The 17,499-nt window shown below is 40.0% G+C and overlaps 1 protein-coding gene and 1 long non-coding RNA gene across 5 annotated transcripts in view; both read left to right on the forward strand.

Moving 5' to 3' along the window:
- LOC310688372 overlaps positions 1-17,499 on the forward strand; it is a 342,987-nt gene that overhangs the window by 148,034 nt on the left and 177,454 nt on the right. The gene's annotated exons all lie outside the window — the stretch shown is intronic.
- The window catches only part of EPB41L4A (erythrocyte membrane protein band 4.1 like 4A), a 108,485-nt gene that overhangs the window by 22,800 nt on the left and 68,186 nt on the right, over positions 1-17,499 (forward strand). For all 4 annotated transcript variants that reach the window (XR_014516821.1, XR_014516822.1, XM_083464509.1 and 1 more), the window contains exon 3: positions 15,911-16,015. Coding sequence is in view for 2 of the 4 variants with exons in the window: in XM_083464509.1 (XP_083320635.1) it covers positions 15,911-16,015 (105 nt within the window). In the remaining 2 variants the exon portion in view is untranslated. The remainder of the gene's footprint in view (positions 1-15,910; positions 16,016-17,499) is intronic.

Here is a 17,499-nt window from a genome sequence, read left to right on the forward strand (position 1 = left end):
TTCTGCTCTTAAATTGCATCAGTAACAAGAGAGTTAAATGGAGTGTTTTGCGTTTTGTATATCTCTTTCACCTCTGTATTTAAAATTAATTATTAGCCACCTGTTCTCTGAAGAGCCAGTATGATAGCAGTTTTCTTCAAATTATAATGAAAACTGTGCCATTGTTAGAGAGACAGGATGAATTGGACTGTGGTTTGTGTGGGTGTTTGGAGTTCTCCATAAATTCTATTGCAGCTGATTTGACATGGGGCCTTAAGGCCAGTTCCCACGTTGCTTTTTTTATTCAGTCTCATGATCAGGTTCCTAGTTTTCTGCAATTGCTTAAATTGATGACTAAACTGACTGCAGGGCTGCAAGCATGAATGTACATATGTGTAACACTACAAAGTTACCATTAGGGAAGTGATATTTTTGAAGTTGCAAAATATTCCCCTGCTGGCATATCTCGTCCGTCCACCTGCAAAGCTTTCCTCCCTCCCTTTAGTACAGTGGTACCTCAGGTTACATACGCTTCAGGTTACAGACTCCGCTAACCCAGAAATAGTGCTTCAGGTTAAGAACTTTGCTTCAGGATGAGAACAGAAATCATGCTCTGGCGGCGCAGTGGCAGCAGGAGGCCCCATTAGCTAAAGTGGTGCTTCAGGTTAAGAACAGTTTCAGGTTAAGTACGGACCTCCAGAACTAATTAAGTATTTAACCCGAGGTACCACTGTAATAACATGTGTGCAGGATATCAGAGAATTGTAGAGTTGGAAGGGACTATGAGGGTCATGTAGCGCAATCCTTGCAGTTCTGGAATCTTTAGCTCAACTTGGGGCTCAAACTCACAACCCTGAGATTAAGAGTTTCATGCTCTACCAACTGAGCTATTATCAAGAATTATCTTTGAATAAGTGCTTTGGACCTGTTGTGCAAATGATAGCATCTGATGGGGAGCATTTATTCTCTATCACCTGGGTAAGCCCTAAGTTAAATACAGAATAACTGAGAAGAAGTTCACTGAGGGTATGGCGTAAGAATTCTTCTATGGCAGTTTCCCCCATGCTTCCAATCTGGTGATAATTGTTGCGGTAGATTAACCCTCTTGCATGATATTATTGAAGCCAAGTAGTAAATATATGAATGCTTCCCCAAACCAAGGGCTGTATTAAAGGATGTAGGGGCTATATCATGGACCATGCGTTAGGGGAACCCCACGAACACAATTAATTTAGCCACCCACGCACGCTAGTGGACTTTCTTATGTGCAAAAAGTGACACAAATGTAGGCAAGCAAACATATGCAGATGCTTAAAGAAACCTGGCACATTCTTTGTGTGAAAATTGCAGGATCCCACCTCCCTCTTCCCGGATGCGCAGAAATGAATAGGAATCAGGATTGCTCATAAGTCAACTGAAAATAATAATATTTGGAAGGGCATACAGACAAGGGATACAAATGCAGATGCCTTGAAAATCATAAAACCTTTAAAAGGTGCCGGGTATTTTTTTTTCTTAGCCTATGACACAGATAATTCATATTGCTCTATGTTTTCTTTGTTCAAAAGAAGAAGCAGCAAGACCGCAAGCTAATCTGGAATATCGAGTGTGCTGCCAGTTCTTTGGTCGAGGAGACGGAATTAACAATGGCTAAATACCATGAAATAACTTCAAGCCAGAATCCCATATCTTCTTTGTCTGTTTTTGAAAATATTATCTTGTATCCTTTAAAGTTGCCAATGCCAGCAGCAGGATAAAAGGCAAGCCAGGGCACTCCATTCTCTTTCATAAGTGAGATCCTGGCATAAGGAGGTCTGGCAGTTGCTTTCTCATTCCTTCTGCTTGTAAAATAACTTAAGTGGAAGAAATTGCTGAAGTTTCCCTGTAAGGATCGTCAGCTATGTAGGTCTTCAGAAAGCAGATACAGTGAATGGTGAAGGTACAACTTGGAGGTAAAAAGGCCTACTTGAGTTATGTCAGATCATTTAAATGTATCTTGTAGGGAATGTCCTGTATGTATGCTTCTTTTGTACTTGTCAGGCTTTTCCCTTGGAAAGATTGGCACCTCCAAGCAAGATTGGGGTAGATGAGAAATGCCCAATGTTAATGCAGTTCTCTGCAGATGATAGGAGAAATGGGGCGGGGTACTTGCTAGACTTTCAAGTGATTTTTGTGTAATTGTGGCACCCATAGTTTTCATGATGAGACATGGGCCTCCCAGCAACACCATTTACTTATAAGTCCACACATCCAGGTACGTAGAGGAGATGCCTTCTTCAGGCCACGACAAGTGTTACTCTTTGGGAATGCCCTCTAAGACACTTCCAGATACTAGTATACTTGCTTGGGACAAGTATGTCTACACACTAGGGCTGGGTATGAAGTCCATCTCCTCATATATAGATTTAGCAATTTTTGACCAGGCAATATAATGTGTGTATGTGCTATGCAAAAATCACAATGTGGGAAAGAACCACGAAGCCAGCCAATACTTCTCTTGATTCCTGCAGCCCCTGTGGCTCTGCTCTTCCCTGCCTCATGCAAGGAGCAGTGAATCACAAGAACAGGCGCCGGCAAAAATCACAATACGGGAAACACTGTGAAGTCAGCCAATGCCTCTACATAGCTCCATCCATATTTCAGACATTTTAAGCTGGGGATATATCATAATATTGAAACCTAGATGTTGCCCAGCCCTGCTACACATGTCTGCAAACTACTTCCCCATGTTCAGGGAATAAGCTCTTCCAGAACATGAAGGACTGGAGGGTATTTATCTCAAATATTGTACTGGGGGACCTGTCCTGGCTCTTTTCCAGAGGAGGCTGTTGTCTGTCAGGTGGTGCTGTCCCAGAATTAGCACATTTTAAACTTAAGGGACCAAACTTGACCAAACTGCGGGAGGCAGTGGAAGATAGGAGTGCCTGGCGTGCTCTGGTCTATGGGGTCATGAAGAGTCGGACACGACTAAACGACTAAACAACAACAACAAACTTAAGGGAACTAAGTGTGAGTAATTGGGTTCAGCAATCAAGATAGTGGAGTGCCCATGTAAGGTGCTCAACAGACCAACAGCAATGAGCTAAGAGAAGTATTTTATTGAGAATAATAATAATAATAATAATAATAATAATAATAATGGTGCACAGTTTTGTAATTGACTTTAACACACTGAAAAAAGTAAAACTTTTGTGTCACAATTCCATGTTCCAGGTTGTTCTCAACCATGATGAGGTGTGAATTGCCATGTCATGTTTCAGCCATCTCTTCCTGCACTGAGCAAAGAAATGATGTTTTTACCGCTTTGGGGTTGATTCTGGAAAGAGAAACCTGAAAAGCCATGCATATAATGTGCTATGAGTCAAAATGACTGCAAAATGCTGCTTGCTGAAGCCATAATTCATTTGTCATGTCCACAGATGGTTAGCCCAGAACATTGTTCCATACTTTAACTATCTCATTCCCACAGGAGGCAGTGATGGCCAGCAACTTGGATGGATGGCTTTAAAAAAGGGTTAGACAATAATGGTCTTAATACATTTATAGGGTTTTGCATGGAATATAACAACTGGTTACTTCTTCACTAGTATGCTACCAACCAGAGGATTAGCTAAGAAAAACTCTGTGCTCTGGTTGGCAAATTGAAAAACAAACAAATCAGAATTTCTCTGAGTTCCTTGCCCACAGATCCAGAAGTATCAACAACAGCATTTTTTGTTTCCAGGAAGATTTGACACTTGTAAATTGTGTGCCGAAGAAAGGAAAGGGCATACGGTACTCTTTTCTTCAATGCATAATGATGCAACAATCTCAGATCAGAATTCCAAGCCTGAGGTCATTTCTTTATTATAGGAAAACTTAAGATAGTGTGGGCAATTGTGACCAGATGGTTTCTACATATGCTTCTAAGTATATGAATGATTAGATTGTAGCCAATGTTCCCCCTCCCTCTAATATGATGGACACTGCCTGTTTAAATGCATATATTGTTTGGCTGTTGAACTCATGACAGTGTGAGTATCTGAGTAGACCTGGCTTGATCTTGCACAGTGTAGCAAGAAAAGCTGGTAGTAACTGGTAGGACCTGACAGTGCTGACACAAAGATGCAATGGCAGAGAATATTCTATGGCAGAAAATAGCAACTAAGTGCTCCATGTAACCATTTTACCACTCCTGTTCATGCAGTTACTGTATTTAATATGATGGCTGTGCTTTAGTAGCATACACTATTGTTGCAAGGTCTGTGAGATTTGTTAGTAGCAATTCACAACTCATGATTACTGCATTGTTATAGTTGTGCAACTTTTATAATTATGTTATATGGCCAGATGACCCTCAGAGTTCCTTCCAGCTCTACAGTTCTATGATTTGATTAGTCTAATGTGGTTTTTAAGTTTAAAAAGAGATTGAAGAGCAGTCTTTGAAAAATCTGTAGTGTTGTTTTTGGGTTCTTGTTTTCATCTTGCCTTTACGTTTAGTTTTCTTAAACAATGCTTCTTATCTACATCACACAGTTTATTATCATCAAGAAAAAAAATTATAAAAATATTTTCATCAGTTTCGTGAGATTTGGGTGGCTATACAATTCTTTAGCCATATGGTAATTAAAGTAAAAGCTTAGTTTTAAAGTTGTAGAAGTTTCATTTAATGCCATACTGGCATAATAATAATAATAATAATTGGCATCTGTCTGTTTCGAGAGACAATGGAGCACACCTCTGGGGGTGAAGTCAGACTTTGTCCCCCACCAGAAGTGCTACCCCTTCCCTATCACCCCATATACCCATTTAATTCACCCCATATACCCATTTAATTCAGTGGTTTAATTTGAAGGATTCTCTGTGCAGCAGTTGAGTCACTGCTGTATTTTCTCCTCAAGTTTTGCTTCCATAGTTTCATAATTGGGTTGACATTTCTTGTTGCTCAGTAGCATGAACAGAACTCACACACTCGTAATTATTCCTTTCATAAGGTTTTCATTTCTTCCCCGTGATGAGGGAATGTATTATAAATGCAGAAACTCTCATAAACTTGCAAATTGCAGACCAGCATGTTTAAGTGCTGTATAATGAATTTTCTCAAGAAATGTGCTCCGTTTGCTTTTTCTCTCTCTCGTTCTCACCCCCATTTCCTCACAAATTACATACAAACTTATTTGCTGTGTAATTTCTCTCCACTAAACTTGATAGTAATAGGGCAAAGGATTGATGCTTGTTTACAGTAAAAATAGGAATTCTTAAAAAGTTTACTTGAAGCTCTCTATAGAGTTAAAATATATTTTGAGTATTTAGTGGGGAGGGGGGAGTTTATGCATGATGTGATTGAGTGGGTCACCTGTACTTGTTACCTTCCATCATTCAACAGTTGCTAACAGTCTTCTGAACAATGGTTGTGTCTTCCAATTTGCAATGGAGTAACAACGGCTAACTGTTTTGGGCAGTCTGTGATTAAATTTAAGACTAATGTAATCAGTTCAGTCGTAGCTATGCTGGCTCATTATGTTTTGCATGATGTGGAATTATCATGCCTGCGAGGAAGTTGCTGTCTCCTTTAATAAAACTGCTGCACATCAAGCATATTGGATACAAAAGTTTTGATAAGCAAATGGTATGGCACTTCGTTGACTGGGTTGAAGCACTATAACCTTGTTCCCTTAGATTAGGGATACAAAAGAATGTGGTGTGAAAAAAACCCCACTTGTCTGCTGTAATAACATGCCACTGTGAACGATTTGAAAAGATGTTTGAATGAAAAGTAAACAAACTTCCTGCTTCATTTTCTTGCACACCAGGGTAGATGGGAAGGCAAGGCATGCATACATTTCCCTTTGTGTACATACAAAAGGGTTCTAATCTCCCCTCCATTAACACTCAGGAAGCACATTTAAAAACATACTACCAAACTGCATCTGAAAACATATACTGTACATGGATTTATGATTCTTGGAAACCGTTAACAACAACAGTGCTTGTTTTTTGTTCCCTTGCTGTTTACATGTAGACATGGACAGACTTTCTGTTCCTGTGTTGCTTTCTTTCATCTTCACGTTTTCCGTCACGCAAGACTTTGCAGTTTAAGTTTGGCATAGTTGGACCTGTTTGTCAGGAAGGGAAATAAGACTTTTCATCAAGACTTTACTACTTTAACACTGCTGCTTTCATCTAATAAAAGGCATCTGTGTCATGAGCCCTGTGGGAACATCTTTATGGGATTGGTTGGACAAGGAGGAGGAGTGGGAGGGACTTGTGGAGCTAGAGGACTCTGATCCAGGGGAGGGTCCCAGTGGGTTCAGATTTTAAGGTTTAGATGTAACGGAAGGGCTGAGGATTGTCAGAAGAACAGCCCTCCTTAGTGTACCCCAAACGCTGCCTTGCAGCTGACTGATGGTGCCAGCCAGTGCTTGGCATGTTACCAGGTAGGTGGTCTCTCTTAAAAGCCAGCCCCCTATCACTCGGGAGGGGAAGAAACTAGCACTGAATTCATAGCAAGTATGTTTAGGGACGCGGGTGGCGCTGTGGGTTAAGCCACAGAGCCTAGGACTTGCTGATCAGAAGGTTGGCGGTTTGAATCCCTGCGACAGGGTGAGCTCCCGTTCCTCGGTCCCTGCTCCTGCCAACCTAGTAGTTCGAAAGCACATCAAAGTGCAAGTAGATAAATAGGTACCACTCCGGTGGGAAGGTAAACGGCATTTCCGTGCACTGCTCTGGTTCACCAGAAGCGGCTTAGTCATGCTGCCCACATGACCCGGAAGCTGTACACCGGCTCCCTCGGCCAATAAAGCAAGATGAGCATCGTCAACCCCAGAATCGGTCACGACTGGACCTAATGGTCAGGGGTCCCTTTACCTTTGCCTTATGTTTAGGGAGTAAAGCTGTAGGGAAACCAAATCCAATCCACAACAGAAAATAACCAAGTGGCATCAGTTAGTAAGTGCATCTGTATGTGCTTGAAGTTCTTATCTAGTAAATAACCAAAGTTGTGCTGTGTGCTCTTAGGGAATAAACATGCTTTCTGTGCATTACCCTCCCAAGTTATTGAAAAACTAAAGAGCTTGCTCTTTATATCCCTAGCTGATAGTAAATCCCACTGTTTAATTGAGCTTAGTTCCCAGTAAAAAATATAAATGCAACTCAAGGTTTTAATCCTAAGCATATTCATTGGGAACAAGTCCTGTTCAATTTAATGGGGTTTAAATCTGGGTAAATATGATGGGAAACCCGCTATACAGCTCACAAGTGCTTAAGATGAAGAGTGCCAACATCTGCACCAGCTGTAATGCACGTTAAGCTTGTGTTTATAGCAGCAATATTAAACTGTTAGCACACGTGCATACAAACAGGGCTGCAGAGAGAGAGAAAGAACCTGGGATCCAGGGCAAAACGTAGTCTTGGGGCCTTTCTCTCCCCCCCCCAAGCTACATGTAGAAAGTATACCATAAGTGCATGGAATAACACAACACATTCATTATAGTTTAATAGGTGGCATTTCATGATGATAAAATCATTAATAAACATGAATATCAGTCCACTAGACTAGAGTCACAAAGGTTCTTTATTGGAATGTACAAGGAATTGCTTACAACACCTGCAAATTGCAATCCATTGTAGTTTCTATAAGCATTGACAATTGCTAAAATTAAATTACTAGAATTAAAAATGAGTAATTCAACCCTGAAGTCTTTTATTATAATAACTAATCATTTAATATTTGAACTTGTAACCTACTTGAATGACTTGTTCCTTGTTTTTGGCAAACTTATAAATTTAACTGTCAAAAAAGGCTTGGCTAGCTAGCAAGTTTATATTGTGCTGAAAGTATAATAAGGTGGTATCACCTTTCTTTCCCTGTGGTAGATATTAAGTAATCCTTTATGAGTTTCAGTTTACTAAAGGTATGCTCACCTGATGCAACCGATATGGGGATACAGCTGAGCATTCTTCAGGTTAGGTGTATTTGTGGAAATAGATTTCCCAGACCTTAATGCATAAATTTGGAGTGAAATGAAATCGAGTGGACTTCTAACTCAAAAGGTAGGCAGGCCTCAACCCCACCCCCCAATGATGAGACTCCATCAAACTGTCATAATCCAGACTAGTGCAATGTGCTACGAAAATAACACAAGAACTAGAAATAAGTGTAGAGCCATCACTCAAGCACCTGATCACATCCACAGACATCAACCCTCAAAGAGATAGCATGCCTGTATGTAACATATTACAATATCAAGGAATCACACATTTCTACAATGAATATTTTATTTTAGCCTGTTTAGAAAGGCTCTAACAACTTACCCATTTTAAAGATGGAGTACACTCGTCTGCCTAAGACTTGTTGCAAGGGCAGTAATGACTCTGACAGATACCTGTGCTGAAGCAAATACAGAGCAGCAGCTTAGTTAAGAAAACTGAATCAAGAAGCACAAGCCATGTATCAGCTTCCATACTTGCATTTGATAAAGGAATTGCACCAATTTTAAAGGTAAAGGTACCCCTGACCGTTAGGTCCAGTTGCGGACGACTCTGGGGGTGTGCGCTCACCTTGCTCTATAGGCCAAGGGAGCTGGCGTTTGTCCACAGTCAGCTTCCAGGGCATGTGGCCAGCATGACTAAGCAGCTTCTGGCAAACCAGAGCAGCGCACGGAAATGCCGTTTACCTTCCCGTCGGAGCGGTATCTATTTATCTACTTGCACTTTGACGTGCTTTCGAACTGCTAGGTGGGCAGGAGCTGGGACCGAACAATGGGAGCTCACCCCGTTGCGGGGATTCGAGCTGCCGACCTTCTGATCGGCAAGCCCTAGGCTTTGTGGGTTAGATCACAGCACCACCTGCATCCACCACTTTTAGGACCTAGTAAATATGCCTAGACTTTTCATTGAACAACCTGAACTTTATCATGATCAAAATTGGCTTCCTCCTTACAGAAGCAAGAGCACTAACCTGCAACTATAATTGAGCCAGAACATGTAAACAAATAACCATAGGTTCCCCCCCCCCCCGGCAATCTCTTTCTTCATATGGTAGAACCATATTGTCAGAACTGTATTGGTTATTGATATTGACTATGAGTATAGATTTAAGAGAGATTCAATATTAAGATTTATTTTAATGTGTGATTAGTGTGTGATTTAATATTTAAAACGTTGAAACTGTAATCTAGGGCAGAGTGAATCGATGCGGCAGGGCTGTGATCTAGCTATGAAGGCTCAGAGAATATTTACAGGTGCAGTATTCAACACAAAGCCAGTAAGTTGTGGGGAGCCATGTGGAAGTCTGGGGGAGTTTGTGTCTCCTGCTGCAGCCCTGTTTTATTTTATAGTTTTCAGGGAAAGGTGCCATGACTTAATAATACAGCACATGTGAAAGTTGCCAGGTTCAATCAAGGAGGGTAATGCTAGAAATCAGAAGTCAGCCTGTGTAGACAGTTCAGAGCTAGACAGACCAATGGCATAAAGCCACATCCTAGGTTCCTAATAGTAAAGGATAAAATCTGATGTGGCATTGATTTTAGTTTGATTTTACAATGCGGGCACTTGGTAATTGCAGTGTATGGGAGAGGAAAGACAGAGGGAAGAAGGAATGGACTCTTCTGTGCTGCTATTTCCTCATTTTTGTAGCTGTGCATTGCCATGAAAATAATCAGTATTGACATAACTACAGGATGGTTTGGCTTAATAGAATTACTTCAGGCTAGGTTGCTGGTAAGGTCACAACTGAATGAAATGATGTTATTGATTCTGAAAGCACATAGAATATAGATCATATTTGAATTAATTTGTAAGCATTAAATGGGGGGAAATGTCTAGAGATCATTTTCAAGAACATATTTTGTTGTTTTATATGTATCTACTGGCTAGTAGCATATTCAGCTGTGATAGAAGTTGCACAGCTTCCTTTTGGAAAATACGCCGCAAATATTTCTCGGTTTACGTACATTTGGCCTTTCTTGGAAAACTGTTGTGCTTGCCTAGCCCACACCCCCAGTGTTTGTGATAGCCTGTTTTATGATGTTTGTGGTTTTCCATAAACCTTCTTTCAGCAGTATGTACACCAGTGAAAAGCAGCCCTATGGAGTTTATGCTTTGGATGTACACACTTAGGGAAATTTGCAGGCTTTGTTGTTGTAAGCGTGTATCTGAAGCAGTCTTCAGGAGGGCAGAGAGAAATGTGGTTAATTAACATAATTATCATGTTGTATCATGCAGTCTTCAGTCTCAATGGATAAATTCTTATTTATGTTTTTGTCTCATCAGTTCATATACATATAAGACGTATAAAACATGGAATGCCCTGGTTTAAAAGCTGTATTTTATGACAAGCTATTGACTTTCGGTTGCAAAATAAAGACGCAGTTTATTTATATATATTTGTGTTCCGTAAGTAGGTGCCCTCTCTTCATCATGCAGAAGTCATTATTACCTTTAAATCTGCCCTTGTGGAGAAAGACTCCTTGATATACTTGATTTAGTAATGTAGAGAAGAAAAGAGAACCATTAAGACCAAATATTGTGGTAGTCTTTCCTTTTAACAAGAAGAGGCAAAATCAAGGACTCTTAACAGATAATTAAAGGAAAGGAGGCTGAAGTTATATGAAATTTCCTACTTTAAATCTGTTTAGAACGTTGATTGAAATATTCTGTAGCTGCATATAGGTTTCCCCTTCAAGTAATCTGTAGTCATATCATTTTGTCAGAGGGGTTTCAATCCAGGTTTTCCTTGATTTATAAGCTTCACAGTGAATTGAATTCTCCCTCTGTTTTGGGGTGTTTCATGGGCCCCCTCAGATTTGGTGGTTAAAATATTATCACTTTGAGGAAAGCTAGTCTCACCCGAGCTGTACAGATGAATCCATATTAAATTAATGTTTGGGATAAGGGACTCCTGCTGAAAGAACTAAATTGTCTGTGAATTTTCAATTAAAGTGATACTTCTTTCAGTAAATGGTCCCAGTAACTATTATTATATTTGATTGTTTAATTTCTATACCACTTAATGTATTAAAAATATCTTAAGTATGTACAAAATACTGAAGCAACAACAGACAAAAATTAAACAAAATATTACAAAAATACACAGTTAACGTATAAAAATGTTACATTAATGAAACTCATTTTCCTTCTGACACGCTCTCCATCTCAGCCTCCAAATTCTCACCCAAGGCCCAAACAAACTCCCAACTCACCCACAAAAGTCTCACAATGGTTCCTGGAACAACAAACATCACTCCCCATCACTCACTTTATTTTTATGGGCAGGCCCAAGATGGATGGTGCTGCCTTAGGCTGGCCTCAGCTGTGTCCCATTCAGTTGCACTTTCCACACCAGGTATAGCAGGTCGTTGAGTTTCCTGATGGGTCTAGAGGATGAAGAAAGGGCTCCCCTTCACTCGCAGCTCTTTCCTCATCCTCTGTCCTCTCCTCTTCCAGCTGCTATTAGAGATCCCCTGGCAAAGAAAGCAGTTGCCAAATGGGAAAATTCCTACTTCCTCCTGGCTAGAAATGTGAAGCTCCTGGAAAACCCCCCTGGGGGAAAAAAAAGTATTATTCCTCCTATTTTTTGCACCCCCAACTCCGGGCCTGCACATCTCTAATCCCAGCACATTTCAACACCAGATTATTGGTTGAGGCTTTGGTGTCAGGACAAAACATGTGAATCCCTTGGTAGTGACTGCTTTGTAAGTTTTGCTTTCCCTAACTCTGCTTCCAATGTAGTTATTCTGTCTGAAAACATTCCCAAATTATTTTTGCCCTGTGCACAAACCAAGGTTCTTAGTGGCATTTGCAACTTATTCCAAGAAAAATACTTTAGGCATACAAAGTATTCATGGACAGTCTACTGAAAACAAGCCTATAACCGTAATTAAAAGTAGACCTAGATGGTTTCCCAGGTTTGTTTGTTTTCTTTTCCTACAATCAATGGGTGTTTGGGCCTCTTGGCATTAATTAGCTGTTGTGCCTATTTATCAAATATATATCTACTGAAACAATGTTAGTATTTCACTGCTAAGGGCATTTTTTGATGTTTTAGATCTCCTTCTATATCGTGTTGAATAAAACAATATATTCAAATAACTGATAAGGTTTACAGAATACAACAAACCCTAATCCATTTAAAGAAAGGGTAGATTTGCCTGGAGCGTTTTATTAATTAACCCCAAGAGTCTGTTGGTCTAAGTGTTGGAGGGTAATGCATTTTTCATTAGCTCTGTGAATAAAGAAATCTTGAACGTGATCACAAGAGGTTAAGCATTCAAAAGTCTTAAGTGAGCTGAGGTCCTGGTTGATTAATTAAGAGCATCTCAGTCCTCGAGATGCACGTGAGAGCAATTGTCATTTCAAAGTAAAAATATGTAGGGAAGCTACCTGATGTTTAAGTAGCTTCCCTACATATACCTAGACCCACAGAACTATGCAACTCATTTCATGTGCTCCAGCTGGGTTTGGACTTCTGTTTTTCGTACAGACCATCCCCATCCTCTGTGTCTTATGGACACTTTTGAAAATGAGAGACATTCAAAATGAGTTGACACGGTGCCTTGCTGCAATACAAAAGCAGGGGGGGACGGGACACAAATTCCACTGAGTGTGATTGGAATGTAACTGTGCAAACTCCACATCCCAAGGAATGACATGGACACGATTTTCATTCTGTGCACCTGCATGGTTGCTCATCCATGCTTAGCCCTGGTTGGGTTTTGCATTAGGTGCCAAGTGGGCCGTTGTGTTGGTTTGTTTAAGACGGATCATTTCTCCATCATTTACTAATTGCTGGTGAATTTTTCTGGAGTAGATGATTTGCCTCTAGGGATGAAACTATGCTCTCACAAGCTAAAAGGAAAGGTTATTGAAAGCAAATAAGAAGTCTCTTGATATTTGCGTTGTGTATATTTCATTACTCCTCCTGGAAGAAGGAGAAATACTTAATAAGAGTCAGAACTGATTTATTCCCCCCCCCTCACAAAATAATTCCAGGGCGTTGGACTAGATGATATTTGGGATACCTTCCAACTCTACATTTCTATGACTCTATATCTTTGTTGGCCGGCATATGAAAAATACAACTGTGAGGTGGCTGTTAAATGGCAATGAGGTGCCAAAATTACAGCTGGTGATAATTAGAGCTTTGAATGTATGTTAAATAGGGACACCATTTACAATAGATTGCCGATAATTTAATTAGGCGTGGCTAAGATAACTGCTCCCTGCCAAACTTTAGGTGTTAATACAATCTTTAAAAAACTCTACAGGACATATTGACATCAGTCAAAACATCTGGCTAGATTTATTTTCACAGCCGTGTTGGCTGCGGCTGATGGAAGTTGCAGTCAGAAACAGCTGGATGCTACCAGGTTGGTCTAGCAAAATTAAATTAAGTACTGGATTGTGGAGTAAGAGATTAGATATGAAAATGTGAATTAAATGATTATGCTTAGAGTGTAAAGCAGCTTCTAATCATGGATGTATTCGCACTGCGGTTTTCTTTGTTAACATCTATGCATATTGGGAGACGAGTTGCCAGCAGGAGAAATATATATATACATATAAATGTCTATTGGTTTATTCTCTGTTTGAACATGTATCCAGCTAATTAAGCTCTAGCTCCTTGTCTTGGTAAATATTTGCAATATTAACCATTATTAAATTAAAACGCTTTGCTTGAACATGCAGTCTGCAAGTTGTGGTCTAGCCTTGTTATCATTCCCTTAGATCAGTTATTTTTATGGGCTTAACTATATCTGCCATAAAGTTTAATCATACTAAGAGTTGTGGGTATGCTGTTGAACTGAATTTTTGAACCTACTCAAAGGCTCAAATCCGGAACGTGCAACAAGGAATGAAGTGAAGAAAAGCGCCTTAATCATGTGTACTGAGGTTTGCTTTTCTGTTGGGAATGGGGACTAAGGGGTTAAGCGATATCCTTTAGGGTGCCATTTGCAAAATTTCTATCCTGCTGATGCAAACACACCCCTCCCTTTGCCAGCACAGGAGTCCTGGCAATCCCCAGTCATACCTGGAAGGTTCATAATGCAATTACTCTGCAATTTGTGGCTGGTCCTGCCTTAGATTAACTGTGTGTAGGGGCATGCAGTACTGCTGAAAGTTGCATGGGTATCTGGCTCGTAGGGGAAGATCACATCCGCCGAGTAGGGAACTTTGGTCGATTCTGTTCATGTATTTTTTGTTTAAGACTGACTTTAGAACAAGGATAGGCAGCCTGTGGCCCTCCAGGTGTTGATGGATTGCAGCTCCAGGTATCTGGAAGGTCACAGGTTCCCCATCCCTGATCTGGAGGATCAATAGCCGAGGAAGTACAGTTAGTAAAAATGGATCTCAGTGACATTTTGGTCTCTTCTTGAAGCAGGTCTGTGTTCCCAGGCCTTTGCTGGTGCTTGATTCCAACAGGTTACCCTGCTTTTTAACTCTTCCCTGACTTTACCAACTGTGTTTTTTGTGGTTTTAGTGTTGTGAAATTTGCGCTTGTCAACTTTTGATATCCTTGCACCTGTTAAAGGCATTGAGCCTCTGCTACATTTACAGATCTGGGGTTTGTCATATTTATATTTTGTGTGCAGCATGAATACTCAGAACCACTTAACCTTGATTTGTCGGGCTTGTTTTAGAGCTTAATAAAAGCTGGTCTCACCTTTTAAAACAGATTTGTGCGTTGCAGTATTTTAATGGTTCAATTTCATTTTCTGTCAAAAGGAAAACTAGATCTTCTCTGAAGGTTCTAGCTGTCATTTTATAAAACCGGTAGAAACCTGCCTTTCTGGTTTATAGTCTTGTTACCATACAGCATGGCCCTATGACTCATTTTGAACAATTCTTTGTTCACTCTTGAAAGCATTACTGATGGTATTTCAAATAAACTTGTTCCCTTTAAGAATGCAAGCCTCTAGCAAGTTTGATCTTTAGTATGAAAAAGATTGTGTAAGTTTAGAAATAGCTTCTTTCTTTCTTTCTTTCTTTCTTTCTTTCTTTCTTTCTTTCTTTCTTTCTCTCCCTCTTGCGTTTAGTCTGTAACATTTATTTATTCGTCATGGAAAGTAATTTCTTAGCTCATTATTAAAATTATTACTCTGTCTGGTTGTAGGAATGCTTGAGAAATTAGGTTTCTGTGAATTCCAGTATGAACAGTCCATCAGGACTAAGGTGCAGATTGTTACATAATTATCCTTTGGATTTTGCACTTCTCCACATTTGTGTGATAAAAGTTCCCGACACTAGAAACATTCCAGTTGGCAGTTGACGCTTGGACATCGCACAGCTGGTTGGTTAGAGAGCGTGGTGCTGGTAACTCCAAGGTTGCAGGTTAAATCCCCGTATGCGACAGCTGCATATTCTTGCATTGCAATGGGTTGGACTAGATGATCCTCAGGGTCCCTTCCAACTCTACAATTCTATGATTCATAAATAAAGATTAGCCTCAGCAATATCAGACAGTGATGCATGCCTGTAGTCTGCTCATGAAATAGTTGTGTGTTACGTTGCACTGAGAAAGCAGGTGATGTGTGACCTGCCTTAGCATTTCTTTAACCCTACAGGGAAACTTGGAGTTGAGCCTCAAACCATTCCCCTTCTTTTTTTCTGCTTGGACAAAATGAAATGGCAAAGCTTTGAAGACATGCATATGCAAACTTAGAGTGCAGGACTACCGCAGGTCACAGAATAGCACTTTGATAACATAGATACATGACGCTCAAAATATCAATGCTGAGTAACACAGAAGCGTATTTGCTCATTTCTGCAAAATAGCTAAAGAGAGTATATAAGGGTCATTGAGATTTTAGTTATGAAGACAGTAAGGCTGTTTCTAACTAATAAAACAACCTCCTTTCGTAGACAAAGCTAACTGAATGCATGAATGGCACTGTGCAGCTAACAAAAGACTGAACCACTTGTATGAAAAGACTCTGTACATTCTTTCCCACAGAAGTCAACGAAAGGCTCGGTTGTCCTAGGCTACGTATTCCGGCATTTAAACCTCGTGGAGATAGATTACTTTGGACTGCGTTACTGTGACAGAAGTCACCAGACGGTGAGTAAAAGCACAACAGTGGCTTTCCAGCGTTAAAGCTAACCCTTCTTGTTTACCACTTTCCAGTCATATTTTAAACTGGCATATACTCTTGTCAGCAAGTTAATTTTTAAACCAGCCTAAATTGAGTTGTCATGGTTATACATAAATAAACACTGCTTTATTTATTTGGAGGTCTTAAAAGAAATGGTCTTTTCTGTTCAAATGAGTAGACCTTCTTATGGACAGGAACAAGCGTCAGGTCTACCTGCATGATTACAACATTTAGTGTTTGTTTTTTTAAAAAATGAGCAAGCAAGTGGTTGAGCAGATTTCCCTTTAAAAGTTAACTTACAGCTGTCATCTACATGTTATTGGTGACTATGCCAAACTCTAGACATGTTCCCCTAGCTTACCAGCTCTCCCTTGTATGATTTTGGTGCCACACCTCTAGTAAGTCTCTTGTAGAAGGGTATTAGGTGGGAGGTGGACTCTGTTGAATGGATACCTGTCATTTCTAGGTTAAGCTTTTTGTGGAATCTGAATGACAGGTACATGTGCTGAACTGAGATGAAGGTTCATGCGTGTGGATAGGTATGACTCAACCAGACTCAAGATTAAATGTTCCATCATATATTCGAGTGATGTAAATGAGCGATGGAAAATCAAGAACTTGCCCGTGATTACACATACTGTACTGTGTGTGCAAGTTTCAGTCTATTGTCTCATTTCCTTCTTTGCTTGATATTAATGATTGGAGTAAAGATATCAGGTGGAATTAACATTGCTTTCTTTAAAATGTTCTACTTGTGCAAAAATTCCAGCTTGCTAAATGAATACGAGTATTATTTATTTGTGTAGCTGAAGCACTTACAAAACAAAATACATAAAACAGATTAAAATACATTGCATAATTAAAATAATGGTTAAAACCAGCATTCTGTCAGATAAGAGTTTGCCCCATGAAAAATTTCACTTATCATTCCTACAAACCTTTCTCCTTAAAATTGCCACACCAAAGGCATAAAAGGCTACTTTTCCAGAGCTGCCGGGGAACCTGTCTCCTAATAAAAAATTAATGAAATGCCCAATCAAACTCTCAACTGGGAGATACAAATCTTTGAACAAGGCTGTTCTTAAGTCCTTATAGATTGGGCAATCTGGTAAGTAGTGGAGGTGAATCTTCAGGTACATGGGCAAATGCATAAGGAATTGGGCAATAGTGTCCTTCAACTGTGGCTTGCTAAATAGAACACTCCTCCTCTCCTGCCTTCTCTGTTCTGGGGGTTCTCTTGACAACCCCAGAGCCACTATGGTAGGAGATGGGGAGAAGCTCCATTGAGCGGCTGGAAGTCCTTGTGCAAGACTTCCACTAAACATACAAGTACTTTATCACACATTCAGACGAATTACATATTTTAATGAACAAAACAAAGACAAACCTTGATTATGTACGCTTGACTGAAATATTGTTTTTTAAAAAATCAGATGTCTAGCAGTGTGAA

Source organism: Podarcis liolepis (assembly GCF_965112155.1).
Source record: "Podarcis liolepis genome assembly, chromosome: 11".
NCBI classification, from domain to species: Eukaryota; Metazoa; Chordata; class Lepidosauria; order Squamata; family Lacertidae; genus Podarcis; species Podarcis liolepis.